Here is a 21,554-nt window from a genome sequence, read left to right as displayed (position 1 = left end):
ATCAGTCCATCTTAGATGGACTGATGCACCCAGCGAAGCCGGCGGCGTTTCTGGGTGTTGTTGATAAGCGGTTTCCGCCTTGCATAGGAGAGTTTTAACTTGCACTTACAGATGTAGCGACCAACTGTGGTTACTGACAGTGGGTTTCTGAAGAGTTCCTGAGCCCATGTGGTGATATCCTTTACACGCTGATGTGGCTTTTTGATGCAGTACCACCTGAGGGATCGAAGGTCACGGGCCTTGCCGCTTACGTGCAGTGATTTCTCCAGATTCTCTGAACCTTTTGATGATATTACGGAGCGTAGATGGTGAAATCCCTAAATTCCTTGCTTGAGAAATGTTGTTCTTAAACAATTTGCTCAGGCATTTGTTGAGAAAGTGGTGACCCTCGCCCCGTCCTTGTTTGTGAATGACTGAGCATTTCATGGAAGCTGCTTTTATACCCAATCATGGCACCCACCTGTTCCCAATTAGCCTGTTCACCTGTGGGATGTTCCAAATAAGTCTTTGTTGAGCATTCCTCAACTTTTCTGCACTCCTTTTTGCCACTTGTGCCAGCTTTTTTTTTTTAAACATGTTGCAGGCATCAAATTCATACTTGCCAACCCTCCCGGATTTTCCGGGAGACTCACGAAATTCAGCACCTCTCCCGAAAACCTCCCGGGACAAATTTTCTCCCGAAAATCTCCCGAAATTCAGGCGGAGCTGGAGGCCACGCCCCCTCCAGCTCCATGCGGACCTGAGTGACGTGTTGACAGCCTGTTCACAACATTGCCGTAAACAGCAATGTTGTGACACTTTTAATCAGGAAAATACTGCCATCTACTGTACATGCATATGTGACCCACCCATAATGTGTCACATTTTTGTGTTGATTTATTTATTTTATTTTGTGGTTTGAATTCGTTTTTGGAGCTGTCATTCCACATTTATCAGTATTCACATTGGTCAGTAGGGCGTTTCTTCCCAATTGAATGCTATCACCTGCAGACCGGAAGTGTCTTGTCATTCTGATGAGAGCGACCAGTCTGTGAACAATTGAAACGTCCTGTGTGCTTTTTCCTCCTGTATAACAGGTTAGTTTTGGTGAATCAACTCACTGAATAATATCCATGTGATCTTTATAAGTTTAAGTACACATTCTGATGGTGGAGCCTAACTCTAAAGTGTTTGTGAGTTGTAGTTTGTATTTGTGAATGAATCCAGTGCACAGCTGCAGTAATCAATACAAAAAGGCGACGTGAGTGCGCAATGTTTACATAGGAACTTCTGATCCTAATTCAGACTCCCAAATTAGAGCTCCCGTTTTCTTATTGATTTTATAATGTATATTTGTATAATGTGTGTGTTCTGAAATAGTGACAGAGAATAGAACAAGGATGGCCAATTCAACCCTGAACTCAACAATGAGTAGATGAGTGTTATGTGTGTGTATATGTGTAAATAAATGACCACTGAAATTCAAGTATTTCTTTATATATATATATATATATGTCTTAATAAGGTTATCCAAAAAATAGTGCTCGATACCGTAGTAGAGCGCAATATATGTATGTGTGGGGAAAAAAAATCACAAGACTACTTCATCTCTACAGGCCTGTTTCATGAGGGGTTCCCTCAATCATCAGGAGATTTTAATTTTTTTAATTAAAAAAAAAAAGCCCTTGATGAAAGCGGATACAATTTCACCCTCACCTATGAACCCACGCCAGGAAACCAACCAAAAAAGAACAGAAAACGAAACGACATCATCTGGTACAACCCCCCATACAGCAAAAACGTCTCAACTAACATTGGACACAAATTCCTCAATCTGATTGACAAACACTTTCCCAAAGGCAACAGCCTAAGAAAAGTATTCAACAAGAACAACATTAAATTGAGCTACAGCTGTATGAACAATATACGACAAATTATCTCAAACCACAACAAAACAATTGCAAATGAGCCGTCGGCCCCCGGACAGAGCGACTCCAAAACCAACAAAGACTGCAACTGCCGAAAGAAACCTGATTGCCCTCTCAACGGGGGGTGCTTACAAACATCAGTTGTCTACCAATCTAAGGTAACACGCAAGGACATTAACACATCCGATACATATGTAGGATTAACCGAGGGAGAGTTCAAAACCAGATGGAACAATCACAAGGCTTCTTTCAGGAACCAAAACCTGCGGAATACCACAGAACTCAGCAAACACATTTGGGACCTCAGAGACAATAATGTTGAATATTCAATAACATGGCAAATTCTTGCATCCAGCACACCTTACAATAGTGGTAATAAAAGATGCAACCTATGCTTGAAAGAGAAACTGTTTATTATATACCGTCCAGACCTGTCATCCCTCAACAAGCGCAGCGAAATTGTAACAACATGCCGCCACAGACGGAAACACCTCCTAGGTAACACATGAGCCAATCACCACGCCCCTACGCCAGCCTGTACCCACCCACTCTGTGCCCTATATAAACCATGGTATGTGAATGCTTCCATTAAAATCTCCTGATGATTGAGGGAACCCCTCATGAAACAGGCCTGTAGAGATGAAGTAATCTTGTGATTTTTTTCCCCACACATACATATATATATATATATATATATATATATATATATATATATATATATATATATATATATATATATATATATATATATATATATATATATATATATATATATATGTATATATATATAGCTAGAATTCACTGAAAGTCAAGTATTTCTTATATATATATATATATATATATATATATATATCTCTCTTAACCACGCCCCCCGCCCCACCCCCGACCACACCCCTCACCCCCCACCCCCCACCTCCTGAAATCGGAGGTCTCAAGGTCGGCATGTATGATCAAATTCCAAATGAGCCAATGTTTGCAAAAATAACAAAGTTTTCCAGTGTGAACATGAAATATCTTGTCTTTGCAGTCAATTCAATTGAATAAAAGTTGAAAAGGATTTGTTGTATTCTCTTTTTATTTACCATTTACACAACGTGACAACTTCACTGGGTTTGGCTTTTGTACACACGAGTGTCCCGTTTTTTTGGAATACTAGTCTCTTGGCTCATTGCTATGCTTTAGGTTACAAGCAATAATTGGTGTTCCGAGCCTCCCCACCACTAGTTGGCGTAGTGAATGTTCCAGTAAAACCCCGTAATAGAGATGCGCGGTTTGCGGACACAACTGCGGAGTCCGCGGATTATCCGCGGGTCGGGCGGTTGAAATTAAAAAAAAATTAGATTTTATCCGCGGGTCGGGTCGGGCGGTTGAAATAAAAAAAAATTAGATTTTATCCGTGGGTCGGGTCGGGCGGTTGAAATAAAAAAAAATTAGATTTTATCCGCGTGTCGGGTCGGGCGGATGAAATAAAAAAAAATTAGATTTTATCCGCGGGTCGGGTCGGGCGGTTGAAATGAAAAAAAATTAGATTTTATCCGCGGATCGGGCGGATGAAATAAAAAAAAATTAGATTTTATCCGCGGATCGGGCGGTTGAAATAAAAAAAAATTAGATTTTAAATAGATTCAGGCGGGTGGCAGTTAAACCAATTGGGAAATATATATACATAGTTAAATGTTGTTACCCACATACGAAAAACGAGCAGGCACCTGCAGCATATGCCACAACAGAAGAAGAAAAAAAAAAAGAGATGGACACTTTTACGGAGCGGAGAAGGGACGCCTCGCCGGGGTCCGGGACCGAGGCCCCTTCCCCCGAGAGGGCCCCACCGGGAGCCGTAGCTGAGGTGATCCGCGAGAAGGGCCCAGCGCACGTCCAGGGTCACCACCGCGCCCACCGCACCGACACCCCGCCTCGTCCGCCTTCGCCGCGGCTGGCGTCACGCGCAGCAGGTAAGCAGCTTACCTGCCCGCCACCCCCGTGGCCGGGGGCGCGTAACAGGGGTCACTCCGCGCGCTCCGCCCGCGCAGCTTACCTGCCCGCCACCCCCGTTGCCGGGGGTGCGTAACAGGGGTGACTCCGAGTGCGCTCACGAAAGGGGTGGGGCTCACCCTGGTGAGCCGAGTGGGCCACTTTTGGTAAGCAGAACTGGCGCTGCGGGATGAACCGAACGCCCGATGCCGACGCTCATCAGACCCCAGAAAAGGTGTTGGTTGATATAGACAGCTGGACGGTGGCCATGGAAGTCGGAACCCGCTAAGGAGTGTGTAACAACCCACCTGCCGAATCAACTAGCCCTGAAAATGGATGGCGCTGGAGCGTCGGGCCCATACCCGGCCGTCGCCGGCAGCGAGAGCCGCGAGGGCTAGGCCGCGACGAGTAGGATGGCCGCCGCGGTGCGCGCTGAAGCCTCGGGCGCGAGCCCGGGTGGAGCCGCCGCGGGTGCGAGGGACATCGCACCTCCACGCGCTTGGAGGTGCGCTCAGCGCGGCTCCCAGATGATTGCGCACTGGTGTGCGTCTGGGCCGTGACAGCGTGGCACGCATTGAATGTCTGTGCTGCATTGGATCAGTCTCCTTTCTTTAACAGGCAAAAGCTTTATAACCTCACTAATGCCTTGCATCGTCTATATTAGATATATAACAACGGGCGGGTGCGGTTTTGATTAAATGTTAGTTCGGGTGGATGGCGGATGGTTGACGACTTTTGTGATGCGGTTGCGGATGAAATAATTGCCTATCCGCGCATCTCTACCCCGTAAGGTCCGACCAAAACATCCGCTCTTACTTGCTAGCAGTAGCTTAAAGCCAGAGAGGGACATAACTGTGCTTTTCCCAGCATTGGAAGGAAGAAAGCGAGTAGGACTCCTTTAATGCGCCTTATACAGTATATGAAAAAAGATGGAAAATAGACCGTTCAGCGGCAGTGCGCCTTATAATCCGGTGCGCCCTATGGTCCGGAAAATACGGTGGTAATTATAATATGCCTTATTTTTAATATTTTTATGACTGAGATCCTCGTGGGTCCTTGGGACCAAAATTGAGGGGAGCTTTAAAGGTTAAAAAAAAAATTCAAAAAATCTATACCGTATTTTCCGCACTATAAGGCGCACCTAAAAACCACAAATTTTCTCAAAAGCTGACAGTGCGCCTTATAACCCGGTGCGCTTTATATATGGATTAATATTAAGATTCATTTTCATAAAGTTTCGGTCTCGCAACTACGGTAAACAGCCGCCATCTTTTTTCCTCGTAGAAGAGGAAGTGCTTCTTCTTCTACGCAAGCAACCGCCAAGGTAAGCACCCGCCCCCATAGAACAGGAAGCGCTTCTTCTTCTACTGTAAGCAACCACCCGCCCGCGTAGAAGAAGAAGAAGCGCGTGGATATTACGTTTCATTTCCTTTGTGTGTTTACATCTGTAAAGACCACAAAATGGCTCCTACTAAGCGACAGGTTTCCGGTTCATGAAAAGACGCAATCTCTCCATTCGCACACGGACTACTATTTCACAGCAACTGCCTAAAGACTTTCAAGAAAAGCTGGCTACTTTCCGTGCATATTGTAAAAACAAGATAGCTGAAAAAAAGATCCGGCCAGAGAACATTATCAACATGGACGAGGTTCCACTGACTTTTGATATTCCTGTGAACCGCACTGTGGATACAACGGGAGCACGTACGGTGAATATTCGCACCACAGGGAATGAGAAGTCATCCTTCACTGTGGTTCTAGCTTGCCATGCTAATGGCCAGAAACTTCCACCCATGGTGATATTCAAAAGGAAGACCTTGCCAAAAGAGACCTTTCCAGCCGGCGTCATCATAAAAGCTAACTCGAAGGGATGGATGAAGAAAAGATGAGCGAGTGGTTAAGGGAAGTTTACGCGAAGAGGCCGGGTGGCTTTTTTCACGCAGCTCCGTCCATGTTGATATACGACTCCATGCGCGCCCACATCACGCTGGTTTTTAATATATTATTAAAGTTTGACTGACCTATCTGACTGTTTTTTTGACATTCCTTTAGCGCAGTTAGATGCGGCTTACAACACGGGGCGGCTTATAGGTGGACAAAGTTTTGAAATATGCCGTTCATTGAAGGCGCGGCTTATAACCCAGGGCGCCTTATGGTGCGGAAAATACGGTATATCGTATTTGTTTTGAAAATGAAAGTAATCAAAATGGCCTTCGCATGTTTTTATTTATCAGTGACTGGCCCTCAGTGAAAAACCTTTGTGGACACCCCTGGTCTGCATGGTTCAATGTAGGACACATTGTGATCATTCATGCTTCACCTCATTTGTACTTTTATTTCAAAAAATATACAAACTATACACCTTTACCTTTAGGCACAAGCAAGGTTTGTATTTCCTCGTTTAAACCCCTGCGCGCCCTTCAGCGTCCTCCGTGCACAGGTTTGTGTGCTGCGGGGATTAACTGCGGCGTTCTTACGTAACTGGCGCTGCCTCCTTGGAGGCCAGGAAGCGGGCGAGCGAGGAGCGAACATGGCACTGAAGGATTTGGTCTCTCTCTCCGTGGGAACAATGCCTCTGCACTCTTGCCTTCAGCTCCAGCGATGCCAGGAATAGCAACGCCGGGCTATCTTTAGATCTCACGCTGCCGCAGTGCTACTTGGACGGAGGGATGTGACCCGCAAATGTGCGACACACACATTTCATCTTACACACACCGACGGGACGGAAAAATCTCAGAATACTTCATTGATATTAATCCCTCTTAAAGGGGAACAACACTTTTCGGGGATTTTTGCCTCTCATTCACAATCATTATGGAAGACGAGAACACCTACAGTTTAAACACACCTTCTCATTCAATGTCCATCCATCCATCCATCCATCTTCTTCCGCTTATCCGAGGTCGGGTCGCGGGGGCAGCAGCCTAAGCAGGGAAGCCCAGACTTCCCTCTCCCCAGCCACTTTGTCCAGCTCTTCCTGTGGGACCCCGAGGCGTTCCCAGGCCAGCCGGGAGACATAGTCTTCCCAACGTGTCCTGGGTCTTCCCCGCGGCCTCCTACCGGTCGGACGTGCCCTAAACACCTCCCTAGGGAGGCGTTCGGGTGGCATCCTGACCAGATGCCCGAACCACCTCATCTGGCTCCTCTCCATGTGGAGGAGCAGCGGCTTTACTTTGAGCTCCCCCCGGATGACAGAGCTTCTCACCCTATCTCTAAGGGAGAGCCCCGCCACTCGGCGGAGGAAACTCATTTCGGCCGCTTGTACCCGTGATCTTGTCCTTTCGGTCATAACCCAAAGCTCATGACCATAGGTGAGGATGGGAACGTAGATTGACCGGTAAATTGAGAGCTTTGCCTTCCGGCTCAGCTCCTTCTTCACCACAACGGACCGATACAGCGTCCGCATTACTGAAGACGCCGCACCGATCCGCCTGTCGATCTCACGATTCACTCTTCCCTCACTCGTGAACAAGACTCCGAGGTACTTGAACTCCTCCACTTGGGGCATTGTCTCCTCCCCAACCCGGAGATGGCACTCCACCCTTTTCCGGGTGAGAACCATGGACTCGGACTTGGAGGTGCTGATTCTCATCCCAGTCGCTTCACACTCGGCTGCGAACCGATCCAGTCAGAGCTGAAGATCCTGGCCAGATGAAGCCATCAGGACCACATCATCCGCAAAAAGCAGAGACCTAATCCTGCAGCCACCAAACCAGATCCCCTCAACGCCTAGAAATTCTGTCCATAAAGGTTATGAACAGAATCGGTGACAAAGGGCAGCCTTGGCGGAGTCCAACCCTCACTGGAAACGTGTCCGACTTACTACCGGCAATGCGGACCAAGCTCTGGCACTGATCATACAGGGAGCGGACTGCCACAATCAGACAGTCCGATACCCCATACTCTCTGAGCACTCCCCACAGGACTTCCCGAGGGACACGGTCGAATGCCTTCTCCAAGTCCACAAAACACATGTAGACTGGTTGGGCAAACTCCCATGCACCCTCAAGGACCCTGCCGAGAGTATAGAGCTGGTCCACAGTTCCACGACCAGGACGAAAACCACACTGTTCCTCCTGAATCCGAGGTTCGACTATCCGGCGTAGCCTCCTCTCCAGTACACCTGAATAGACCTTACCGGGAAGGCTGAGGAGTGTGATCCCACGATAGTTAGAACACACCCTCCGGTTCCCCTTCTTAAAGAGAGGAACCACCACCCCGGTCTGCCAATCCAGAGGTACCGCCCCCGATGTCCACGCGATGCTGCAGAGTCTTGTCAACCAAGACAGCCCCACAGCATCCAGAGCCTTAAGGAACTCCGGGCGGATCTCATCTACCCCCGGGGCCTTGCCACCGAGGAGCTTTTTAACTACCTCAGCAACCTCAGCCCCAGAAATAGGAGAGCCCACCACAGACTCCCCAGGCACTGCTTCCTCATAGGAAGACGTGTTGGTGGGATTCTCATTCAATGTGTTTTCTTTATTTCCATGACTATTTACATTGTAGATTGTCACATCAAAACTATGAATGAACACACGTGGAGTTATGTACTTAACAAAAAAAGTTGAAATAACTGAAAACATGTTTTATATTCTATCCATCCATCCATCCATTTTCTACCGCTTATTCCCTTCGGGGGTGCTGGAGCCTATCTCAGCTACAATCGGGCGGAAGGCGGAGTACACCCTGGACAAGTCGCCACCTCATCACAGGGCCAACACAGACTAGTTTCTTCAAAATAGCCACCCTTTGCTCTGATTACTGCTTTGCACACTCTTGGCATTCTCTCCATGAGCTTCAAGAGGTAGCTTCACAGGTGTGCCTTATCACGCTGGATTAGTGGAATGTCTTGCTTTATCAATGGGGTTGGGACCATCAGTTGTGTTGTGAATGAGAAGGTGTGTCCAAACTTTTGGCCTGCACTGTATGTTTTTCTTTTTTTTATGCATTCTAAATCGCAAATAAAACCTAGCAAAAGTCAGCTAACAATAGAGGTCGTGGTAATGGTGTTGTCAACCGTTTGAGGGCACTAAGTCCAAATGTCAGGGCAGGAAGGCCATCAAATAAAACAAAGATTTTAAAGTCCACGGTCATAAAAATGTTTTAAAATGTTCTTGTAATCAGACCTTATTTTCGGAATATTAGATGGAATTTTTACCTGACATCAGGGATGTCCCGATCCGATATTTGGATCGGATCGGCTGCCGATATTTGCCAAAAATTGCGTATCAGCAAGGCATGGGAAAATGCCGATCCAGATCCAGTTTAAAAAAAAACTCCGGTCCGTGTTTTCCAACGCACCGATTTGAATAATACATTCCACTTTTCTGCTGCTCCGTAATTTCCGTTCCGCATTTTCCAGCACACCTTCAACACATCCACAGGTCTGTGGATTCTCACGCAGTTGCTTTTAGCTGCTGGCATTACACGACAGGCTCTTCTCACTCTTTCCTGTGTCTCCCTCTCACAGACAGCGAGCGCACCTTCGTACACACGTCACATACTGTCACGTCATACGTCACATACTGTCACGTCATACGTCACATACTGTCACGTCATACGTCACATACTGTCACGTCATACGTCACATACTGTCACGTCATACGTCACATACGTATACGTCCTCTCCCAGCAGAGAGCGAGGTAGCAGCATGGCTAACGTTAGCTGTGATGCTAGCGCAGCCGCTAAGGTGCGCGCCTGCTCAAGCGTCCTCTGCGCACGGCAAATCTATGGCACGCACAAAATCAAATAAAGAAATAAGCGCATAACAATTTTCGACACACGGACACGACAGAGACAACAGTTGTCGTCATCATTGTTCAAATATTGCGACGTCTGTCGAGACGCTTATCTCCATTCGGTGCCACACGTCCACACCATCTAAATGCCGAGGCAAACATTTCCACATCAACACCGTATGAAAAAATGTGTGATTTTTTTAGTTGTGATTTCCTTCTCTGCATGAAAGTTTAAAAGTAGCATATATTAATGCAGTATGAAGAAGAATGTTTTAATGTAGACATGCAAGCCTTGAAAGAAAATGTTGAAAATCAAGACTACATTTCCTGCAAATGGGTGCATTTCTACCCTATATTTTAACTTTAGATTTATTCTCATATCAAACTCTTTTGGCTGTCTTTTTGACACTTACATCCGGCGCCCCCCTCCACACCCTGGATTATAAATAATGTAAATAATGCAATGTGATTATCTTGTGTGATGACTGTATTATGATGATAGTATATATCTGATAGTATATATCTGTATCATGAATCAATTTAAGTGGACCCCGACTTAAACAAGTGTAAAAACTTATTGGGGTGTTACCATTTAGTGGTCAATTGTACGGAATATGTACTTCACTGTGCAACCTACTAATAAAAGTCTCAATCAATCAATCAAAACACATAGAATCATCATACTGCTGTGATTATATGCATCAAGTGTTCATTCAAGGCTAAGGCAAAATATCCACATATATATGGTGTATCGCAATATGGCCTTAAAATATCGCAATATTAAAAAAAGGCCATATCGCCCAGCCCTAGTTCAATGATGCCATTTCTGTTTGTCATGTATAATTTTGTCTATTTTGTGTTTATCCTTGAATAAACAGGTCAGTTTCTTGTTACCAACCATTGTGTATTATTCAAACTCCCCTAATTCAGCTGGCTAGTTGTTATCAAGAGTACTAAAACCCTTTTCAACATGATTCTGACAACTAAGTAGGCTAAATAACTTTAAACTTGAATACATGCGGATAGGCCAGTATCGGTCAGTATCGGTATCGGATCGGAAATGCTAAAACAATATCGGTATCAGATCGGAAGTGCAAAAACCTGGATCGGGACATCCCTAATAGTGACATGTATTTATTTCTTGAGTACAATACACATTGAATAAGCAATTTGGAAAGCTTGTCTAAAGACTGATCGCGAAGCAGGAGAAACAATTGTCACAGAGCTAAGACGTCACTTACCACTTTCCATCGTTCCTTCACCAAGGAGAGCACGCTTAGAATGTCGGCTTGCTCCGTTCCCCCGCTCATACCGAATGAAGACCTGGACCGTCCTTGCTGCTTCCCGCCACCCTCGAGCAACACGCTCAGATTGGGCCGAGCATCCGGAACTTGGTGGAAGAACCCTGTGGAGGAGCACAGAGCAGAGCATGAATCGTGACGGACGACAGTTGTACAATTATTTCTTTTGGCCTACAAAGGCAGCATCATGTCCGTGAGGGACAATGTTAAACCCTGGAGTTCAAAGGCTTCTCTGCAGCTGCTGTTTCTGCAGACTACCATGGGCACAAAAAGTCAACATGTCGCGGTCTTCTATTACCAAAACTAAGTTAGTGTCATCTTACCGGCGATTTACCCAAGAATCCACAGACATTGTGCGTTGCCAAGGCCACTTGATGCAGCCATGGCCAAAAATATTGGCAGCCCTGCATTTTTCTGGCAGAAAATGCACCACTTCTCCCAGAACATTGTTGAAATTACAAATGCTTTGGTATTCCATCCATCCATCCATCCATCTTCTTCCGCTTATCCGAGGTCGGGTCGCGGGGGCAGCAGCCTAAGCAGGGAAGCCCAGACTTCCCTCTCCCCAGCCACTTCGTCCAGCTCCTCCCGGGGGATCCCGAGGCGTTCCCAGGCCAGCCGGGAGAGATAGTCTTCCCAACGTGTCCTGGGTCTTCCCCGTGGCCTCCTACCGGTCGGACGTGCCCTAAACACCTCCCTAGGGAGGCGTTCGGGTAGCATCCTGACCAGATGCCCGAACCACCTCATCTGGCTCCTCTCCATGTGGAGGAGCAGCGGCTTTACTTTGAGCTCCCCCCGGATGACAGAGCTTCTCACCCTATCTCTAAGGGAGAGCCCCGCCACCCGGCGGAGGAAACTCATTCCGGCCGCTTGTACCCGTGATCTTGTCCTTTCGGTTATAACCCAAAGCTCATGACCATAGGTGAGGATGGGAACGTAGATCGACCGGTAAATTGAGAGCTTTGTCTTCCGGCTCAGCTCCTTCTTCACCACAACGGATCGATACAGCGTCCGCATTACTGAAGACGCCGCACCGATCCGCCTGTCGATCTCACGATCCACTCTTCCCTCACTCGTGAACAAGACTCCGAGGTACTTGAACTCCTCCACTTGGGGCAGGGTCTCCTCCCCAACCCGAAGATGGCATTCCACCATTTTCCGGGCGAGAAACATGGACTCGGACTTGGAGGTGCTGATTCTCATCCCAGTCGCTTCACACTCGGCTGCGAACCGATCCAGTGAGAGCTGAAGATCCTGGCCAGATGAAGCCATCAGGACCACATCATCTGCAAAAAGCAGAGACCTAATCCTGCAGCCACCAAACCAGACCCCCTCAACGCCTTGACTGCGCCTAGAAATTCTGTCCATAAAGGTTATGAACAGAATCGGTGACAAAGGGCAGCCTTGGCGGAGTCCAACCCTCACTGGAAACGTGTCCGACTTACTGCCGGCAATGCGGACCAAGCTCTGACACTGATCATACAGGGAGCGGACTGCCACAATCAGACAGTCCGATACCCCATACTCTCTGAGCACTCCCCACAGGACTTCCCGAGGGACACGGTCGAATGCCTTCTCCAAGTCCACAAAACACATGTAGACTGGTTGGGCAAACTCCCATGCACCCTCAAGGACCCTGCCGAGAGTATAGAGCTGGTCCACAGTTCCACGACCAGGACGAAAACCACACTGTTCCTCCTGAATCCGAGGTTGGACTATCCGGCGTAGCCTCCTCTCCAGTACACCTGAATAGACCTTACCGGGAAGGCTGAGGAGTGTGATCCCACGATAGTTAGAACACACCCTCCGGTTCCCCTTCTTAAAGAGAGGAACCACCACCCAAAAGCAGTGAAGTTGTCACGTTGATAAAAACAGAGTACAATGATTTGCAAATCCTTTTCAACTTATATTCAATTGAATAGACTGCAAAGACAAGATATTTAATATTCCAACTGAGAAACATTTTTTTTTTTGCAAATAATCATTAACTTAGAATTTAATGGCAGCAACACATTGCAAAAAAGTTGTCACAGGAGCATTTTTACCACTGTGTTACATGGCCTTTCCTTTTAACAACACTCAGTAAAGGTTTGGGAACTGAGGAGACACATTTTTGAAGTGGAATTCTTTCCCATTCTTGCTTGATGTACAGCTTAAGTTGTTCAACAGTCCGTGGGTCTCCGTTGTGCTATTTTAGGCTTCATAATGCGCCACACATTTTCAATGGAAGACAGGTCTGGACTACCCGCACTCTTTTACCATGCCTTGGGCACTAATACACCCCCATACCATCACACATGCTGGCTTTTGAACTTTGCGCCTAGAAAAGTCTGGATGGTTCACGTCCACTAGAGATGCGCGGTTTGCGGGCACAACCGCGGAGTCCGCGGATTATCCGCGGATCGGGCGGATGACATTAAAAAAAATAAGATTTTATCCGCGCGCGGGTCGGGTCGGGCGGATTAATTAGATTTTTTTTTTTTTTTTTTTTGCGGGTGGCAGTTAAACCAATTGGTAAATATATATACATAGTTAAATGTTGTTACCCACATACGAAAAACGAGCAGGCACCTGCAGCATATGCCACAACAGAAGAAAAAAAAAAATAGAGATGGACATTTTTACGGAGCGGAGAAGGCCCCCGACGCCTCGCCGGGGTCCGGGACCGAGGCCCCTTCCCCCGAGAGGGCCCCACCGGGAGCCGTAGCTGAGGCGATCCGCGAGAAGGGCCCAACGCACGTCCAGGGTCACCACCGCGCCCACCGCACCGACATCCCGCCTCGTCCGCCTTCGCCGCGGCCGGCGTCACGCGCAGCAGGTAAGCAGCTTACCTGCCCGCCACCCCCGTGGCCGGGGGCTCGTAACATGGGTCACTCCGCGCGCTCCGCCCGCGCAGCTTACCTGCCCGCCACCCCTGTTGCCGGGGGCGCGTAACAGGGGTCACTCCGCGCGCAGTGCGCTCACGAAAGGGGTGGGGCTCACCCTGGTTGATATAGAGAGCAGGACGGTGGCCATGGAAGTCGGAACCCGCTAAGGAGTGTGTAACAACCCACCTGCCGAATCAACTAGCCCTGAAAATGGATGGCGCTGGAGCGTGGGCCCATACCTGGCCGTCGCCGGCAGCGAGACGCGCTTGGAGGTGCGCTCAGCGCGGCTCCCATATGATTGCGCACTGGTGTGCGTCTGGGTCGTGACAGCGTGGCACGCGAATGTCTGTGCTGCATTGGATCAGTCTCCTTTCTTTAACAGGCAAAAGCTTTATAACCTCACCATACCTGCCAACTTTTGAAATCAGAAAAACCTAGTAGCCAGGGTCCAAGGGCCGCAGGCCCCGGTAGGTCCAGGACAAAGTCCTGGTGGAGGGTTCAGGGCTTCGCCCCCCGACGCAAAATGATTGATTGCATTCAAACAGGTTAAAATGTTGCTAAAACCATCACTTTTCTATCAGTCACAGTGACTTTTCAAAACAAAAATATTACAGCAAAAATCATATGGGTTGATTGACATGTTTATTCTGTAAGCTAACTTCAATAGTTTGAAATTATTTTGACAGTTAATGCCAGTTATCCTGTCAACCTTTCACAAGACTTCAATTTGTTAATTGAAAGTATAAACACTTTTTACAGTAAACAAATGGTAAAACAGTACTAAACAATTCCATTAAAAAAAAAATTGTCCATTATTAACTTTCTGTCCAAGCTTGTATAATCTACTGCCTTGTTCAATTGTAAAAAATATTCTGTGCCTAAAATTCACATTTCTATCACAATTATCATACTGTAAACATGGTAAGCTAACTTCATTAAAATTAATAGTCCTGTCAATAGCATGGAATTACAATTCAAATGTAGTTTTTTTGTAAGTCTTTCAAAAGAATTCAAAATATGAAAAATTAATGAAAATTAATTTAAGCCATCAGACACTTGAAAAGTGGCACATCACATCTCTAATGTAATCATTTGAACTTTTCAACAGAAATAGCACTGCGAAAATATTAAGGACATACTTCTGTATTTTGGTAGTGATGCTGTCAACATCTAACAAGATTTCTTCAACTTGGACTTGAAAGCATAAATAGTATAAACACTTTTAACAGTATGTCGTGCTGTGAAATACAGCCGACAGGATTGCGCACCAAACACGAAGCAAGGCCAAAGCGCATGCGGTGCAGGAGAACAAAGGACTTCTTTCATTTAAGGTTTGTGATAAACCATCAAACTCATTCGTTAAAAGGACTCTATAGTAATATAAAGCGAATTTTTCTGGACATTATCATGCAAGAAAAGTTTATTTTTGGGACCGCGATCACCGCGTAATGATTTTTAAAGGTTGCATTACAAACATTTAACTGTCCCATGTGATCAGCCAGTGCGATTGGAAATCCATGCTCAATTATTGCCTCCGTAAATAAAACTTCGGGCGGGTGCGGGCGGATGGCGGGCGGGTGCAGTTCTGATCAAACGTTACATCGGGTGGATGGCGGATGGTTGACGACTTTCTGACGCGGTTGCGGATGAAATAAATTGCCTATCCGCGCATCTCTAACGTCCACAGTTTCCAAAAAAAATTGGAATGTGAACTTGTCAGACTACAAAACACTTTTCAGCTTTGCATCAGTCCATCTTAGATGAGCTTTGGCCCAACGAAGCCGGCGGCGTTTCTGGGTGTTGTTGATAAATGGCTTTCGCCTTGCATAGTAGAGTTTTAACTTGCACTTACAGATGTAGCGACCAACTGTAGTTACTGACCGGGGTTTTCTGAAGTGTTCCTGAGCCCATGTGGTGATATCCTTTACACACTGATGTGGCTTTTTGACGCAGTACAGCCTGAGGGATCGAAGTCTGTAATATCATGGCTTACGTGCAGTGATTTCTCCAGATTCTCTGAACCTTTTGATGATATTACGGAGCGTAGATGGTGAAATCCCTAAATTCCTTGCAATAGCTGGTTGAGAAATGTTGTTCTTAAACAATTTGCTCAGGCATTTGTTGACAAAGTGGTGACCCTCGCCCCCGTCCTTGTTTGTGAATGACTGAGCATTTCATGGAAGCTGCTTTTATACCCAATCATGGCACCCACCTGTTCCCAATTAGCCCCAAAATGATTCCCGAGCGTGGCTGCCGCTGCTGCCCACTGCTCCCCTCACCTCCCAGGCGGTGAGCAAGGGGATGGGTCAAATGCAGAGGACAAATTTCACCACACCCAGTGTGTGTGTGACAATCATTGCTGCTTTAACATTTATCATTTGTTTTCAAAACGCTTAAAAAAAAGTCAGACCCCAAAAATTGACTGCGGGACCCCATTTTTATGACTCGATGGCCCATTTTGAAAATTCCTAGCGCCAACACTGTTAATGCATATGCTAACTGTTAGCATGCTAACTTTTTTTTAGCTAAGCATACATGCATATGCCTTGTAGTCACATGACTTGGCACTTTCTACTTGTTAGCACGCTCACGTTAGCATTCAAGTTCCGCTTGTGCATTTTAGCGGCATGCACAAAGGCAGATCAGCCTCGCCGTTGGACACGTGGCGTGAAGGCGAGTGACTGTGATGTTACGCAACGGGCCTTCAAAAATCCACTTGGCGACGGAGACGTGCTCCAGACATCAAGGAGGCCATCAATCCCATCATGCAGCAAGGGACGGCTGTCAGGAGACGACGGTGTGTGCGGATAAGTCACATGACGACCTCGGCTTACGAGTCATGAGGCCCGCGACCTCGGCGCAGCTGCCATGCTTCAACACACCAATAACGCCGGCGGGTGATGGACGGCTGTCTTTAGACACACTTCAACTGCACCAGCATCTTTTAGATGTGTTGCTGTGCTTTTTCTTTAGCTTATTTGTTTGTGATGCCACCACAGGAGGGTACCAGTGACGGCAAAATGAAGGGGTTAGGGGGGTGTAACCAGTGTTGGGACTAACACGTTACAAAGTAACGCGTTACTGTAACGCCGTTAGTTTCGGCGGTAACTAGTAATCTAACGCGTTATTTTTTTATAGTCAGTAACTCAGTTACCGTTACTACATGATGCGTTACTGCGTTATTTTACGTTATTTTTTATGTAGTATCGGCCAGAGGTGGGACCAAGTCATTGTTTTGCAAGTCACAAGTAAGTCTCAAGTCTTTGCCCTCAAGTCCGAGTCAAGTCCCGAGTCAAGACAGGCAAGCCCCGAGTCAAGTCCAAAGTCAAGACTGGAAAGTCTCAAGTCAAGTCCTAAGTCCTGCATCTTGAGTTTCGAGTCCTTTCAAGTCCTTTTAACCACAGACTAATATATTAACACAGATTGTGTATGCTTTTCAAACGCTGTATTTATTTATTAAAACAAGTGCATTTTAAATTGCAGGAAAGAAAATTGTGCTGACATTGCACTTTATAATAGCACTATTATCCAGTCATTTTAAACATTAACTCATTCCTTTACAGAACAAACACATTGAAAAATAAAGTGCAAATGTACTTATTTGTACAAAAGTGTTAACATTGAAAAAACATGACATATACGAGAACATAACAAAAAAGTTGTACTTTTTATATGTCAGGGCCCTATGCTGCATTGCATTTGCAAAAGACCAAATTAGCCAAGAGTCTGTCAGTCATTTGTGCACGATGGGGGCGTAGTATGATGCCACCATGGCTGAAAACTCGCTCCACTGGAGCACTGGAGGCAGGCACTGCCAAGACTCTCATGTTCAATGCCCAGAACAAAAGGGGAGAGAGAGTTGTTTTGGGTTGGTGCACTACTTGTAAGTGTATCTTGTGTTTTTTATGTTGATTTAATTAAAAAAAGAGAAAAAAAAATAATTATTTCTTGTGCGGCCCGATACCAATCGATCCACGGACCAGTACCGGGCCGCAGCCCGGTGGTTGGGGACCACTGAGGTAAACAACCAACAGTATGTCAGAAAGCTAGCTAAAACGGTACACATATTCATAATATAGTATACATTTTAACTGACCTTTATTTTACTATTTTTGTCTTTTTTTAGGTGGCTAAAATACGCGGTGCTGCTGACCGCCGTCTAACGTTACGTGTGATATATTGACTAACGTAACCCTGCTTAAAAAAAATCACTGAACAAAAAGTATGAATAAGGTAGTGAACTGCAACAGATTCCCATGTTTGCAATAACGTTATAACATTAGCAGTGAGTTTACAGCCTCACTGATTTAACTACACAGCAAATAAAAGTCACGTTACTTAGCCAATAAACGTTATCTTACATTCAAAACTTACCGTTCTTTGTGCAACTTCAAATGCCGGACGAAGTTGGAAGTTGTTGCCTCTCCATCAGTAATTTTCGAACCGCATGTGTTGCATACTGCAAACCGTTTTGTGTTGACCACCTCGTAATTTTTATACCCAAACGAAATTATTTTAGGTATCATTTTTTGTTCACTGGCGTGTGGTTTGGACATGTCTTCTTCGTTGGTTGTCCTGCAATTTGATTGGATGAATGCTGTGTGATGAAAACAAAGTAGATCTAATTTGATTGGCTGTTGTACTGAGACCACACCAGCTGACACACGCAACGCTGATAGACAAGTACACAATGAAAAATACGGAGCGCTCCCGAATAACTTTTTCATCTTTGGGTTTTGGGGAAAGTAGCAAGTCATGTCAATTCAAAAGGCTCAAGTCCAAGTGAAGTCACAAGTCATTGATGTTAAAGTCTAAGTCGAGTTGCAAGTCTTTTTACATTTTGTCAAGTCGAGTCTAAAGTCATCAAATTCATGACTCGAGTCTGACTCGAGTCCAAGTCATGTGACTCGAGTCCACACCTCTGGTATCGGCTAGAAACTGAGGATCTGTGCTTTATTCCAGCGAAGCAGAGACGTGCTTCTGATTCTTCCTCTGCGCTCTCTGTGTGTGCGTGTGACTGTGTGTCTAAGTGTGGGAAGGGGAGGGGGGTGCGCAATACAACCGTAGGCCAACATAAAAGTAACCACAGAACACTATACGCCTATACGGTATAGTGTTCTGTGGTTACTTTTTGGTTGGCCAAGCGGACGTGACGACAGGCTGTCCCCACTCAGATCCGCACGGACCTGGAGGGGGCGTGCCTTAAGTCCGGCTGGAAATCGGCAGAAATTTGGAGAATGGTTGTCCCAGGGAGAGGCAGTGAAATTCGGGAGGGTTGGCAAGTATGAGATATTCTCACTTCTTTTCTTTTGTCGAGCACAATTTAGTTAAATGTAAGTTGTGTCTTGGATCAAAGATCCCGTCTACTGCCCAAAACAACAATTCAAATCTGCCTGGTTAGGCTCTGTGTATGTCACGTGTGCCTTCCTTGGGTGAACCCAGCTTTACAGCTATGTTGTTGATCGATTGATTGATTGAGACTTTTATTAGTAGATTACACAGTACAGTACATATTCCGTACAATTGACCACTAAATGGTAACACCCCAATAAGTTTTTTAACTTGTTTAAGTCGGGGTCCAGATACAGATATATACTATCAAATATATACTAACATCATAATACAGTCATCACACAAGATAATCATCAGGGTATATACATTGAATTATTTACATTATTTACAATCCGGGGTGTGGGATATGGAGGGGGGGGGGGGGGGGGGGGGTGAGGGGGTTAGGTTTGGTTGGTATCAACACTTCAGTCATCAACAATTGCATCATCAGAGAAATGGACATTGAAACAGTGTAGGACTGACTTGGTAGGATATGTACAGCAAGTAGTGGACACAGAGAGAGAGATCAGAAAGTATAAGAAAAAGTGTCTACATTTGATTATTTACAATCCGAAGAGGTATTATGTGGAAGGGAGGGTGTTAGTTTAGGGTTGTAGTTGCCTGGAGGTGTTCTTTTAGTGCGGTTTTGAAGGAGGATAGAGATGCCCTTTCTTTTACACCTGTTGGGAGTGCATTCCATATTGAAGTGGCATAGAAAGAGAATGAGTTAAGACCTTTATTAGTTCGGAATCTGGGTTTGACGTGGTTAGTGTTAGTGTTAGTGTTATTATGCTGTTTGTTACTTATGTATGTTATGTTGCAGCTATTTAAAATAGTTTTGTCAATTTGTTGTGGCCTGAAATAAATTGGCCCTTTGAAACATATCTTTGTCTTTGTGTGTTGTATGTAGAGCACATTGCTTAGCAGAGTTCAGTGATGCAAATGCATGTCAAGTTGATCAACAGATTGTATTATTCTCCAGTGCAATAACAGTACTGAAATGAAGGCTAAAAGGGCATTAATGGGAGCTTTAAAAAAAAAAGTAGAAGAAGTAACTAAATAGTTACTTTTCACAGTAACGCATTACTTTTTGGTGTAAGTAACTGAGTTAGTAACTGACAGAGGTGGGTAGTAACGCGCTACATTTACTCCGTTACATCTACTTGAGTAACTTTTGGGATAAATTGTACTTCTAAGAGTAGTTTTAATGCAACATACTTTTACTTTTACTTGAGTATATTTATAGAGAAGAAACGCTACTTTTACTCCGCTACTTTTATCTACATTCAGCTCGCTACTCGCTACTAATTTTTATCGATCTGTTAATGCACGCTTTGTTTGTTTTGGTCTGTCAGACAGACCTTCATAGTGCCTGCGTTACTGGTGACGTTTCACTTCGTTCCACCAATCAGATGCAGTCACTGGTGACGTTGGACCAATCAAACAGAGCCAGGCGGTCACATGACCTGACTTAAACAAGTTGAAAAACTTATTGGGGTGTTACCATTTAGTGGTCAATTGTACGGAATATGTACTGTACTGTGCAATCTAATAATAAAAGTTCCAATCAATCAATCAAAAGTGTGAAGGAAAAAAGACAATTTTTTATTTTAACCGTACATCCCGTCAAAAGCCTAAAGACTGACTGCACAGTTCCTGTCTTCACAATAAAAGTGCCGCTCCATCGCGCCTGCGCTTTCAAAATAAGAGTCTCCGAAAGCCTGCGCAAACAAGCTAGCAAGCTACGGAGTTTGCCGCCAATGTATTTCTTGTAAAGTGTATAAAAACTAATATGGAAGCTGGACAAATAAGATGCCAAAAACCAACCACTTTCATGTGGTATTAGACAGAAAGGAGGAACTTTTTTTCTCCTCCATTTGAAAACGTGGACGTTATCATCACTACTGTCTGATTACAATCAATGCAAGTCATCAGAATCAGGTAATACACCAACTTATATTCTAGTCTTCATGAAAGAAAGGAATCTATATGTGTTAAACATGCATGTATATTCATTAAAACACTATTAACATGTAAACAAAAACGGCAAAAAAAATAAAAATAAATTATATACTGTATATATATATATATATATATATATATGTGTGTGTATATATATATATATGTATATATGTGTGTGTGTGTGTGTATATATATATATATATATATATATATATATATATATATATATATATATATATATATATATATATATATATATATATATATATATGATATGATATGTGTGTATATGTTACTCATCAGTTACTCAGTACTTGAGTAGTTTTTTCACAACATACTTTTTACTTTTACTCAAGTAAATATTTGGGTGACTACTCCTTACTTTTACTTGAGTAATAAATCTCTAAAGTAACAGTACTCTTACTTGAGTACAATTTCTGGCTACTCTACCCACCTCTGGTAACTGAGTTACTTTT

General features: G+C 45.0%; 1 protein-coding gene across 3 annotated transcripts in view; it reads right to left on the bottom strand.

The window, feature by feature from the left end:
• Window positions 1-21,554, bottom strand: part of ttbk2a (tau tubulin kinase 2a) — a 331,495-nt gene that overhangs the window by 290,882 nt on the left and 19,059 nt on the right. For all 3 annotated transcript variants that reach the window (XR_012050588.1, XM_061969203.2, XM_061969204.2), the window contains exon 2: window positions 10,859-11,022. Coding sequence is in view for 2 of the 3 variants with exons in the window: in XM_061969203.2 (XP_061825187.1) it covers window positions 10,859-10,927 (69 nt within the window). In the remaining variant the exon portion in view is untranslated. The remainder of the gene's footprint in view (window positions 1-10,858; window positions 11,023-21,554) is intronic.

Source organism: Nerophis lumbriciformis, linkage group LG08 (genome assembly GCF_033978685.3).
Source record: "Nerophis lumbriciformis linkage group LG08, RoL_Nlum_v2.1, whole genome shotgun sequence".
NCBI lineage: Eukaryota > Metazoa > Chordata > Actinopteri > Syngnathiformes > Syngnathidae > Nerophis > Nerophis lumbriciformis.
The sequence above is the reverse complement of the archived record's forward strand: the minus strand, read 5'-3'. Positions and strand labels throughout refer to the sequence as shown.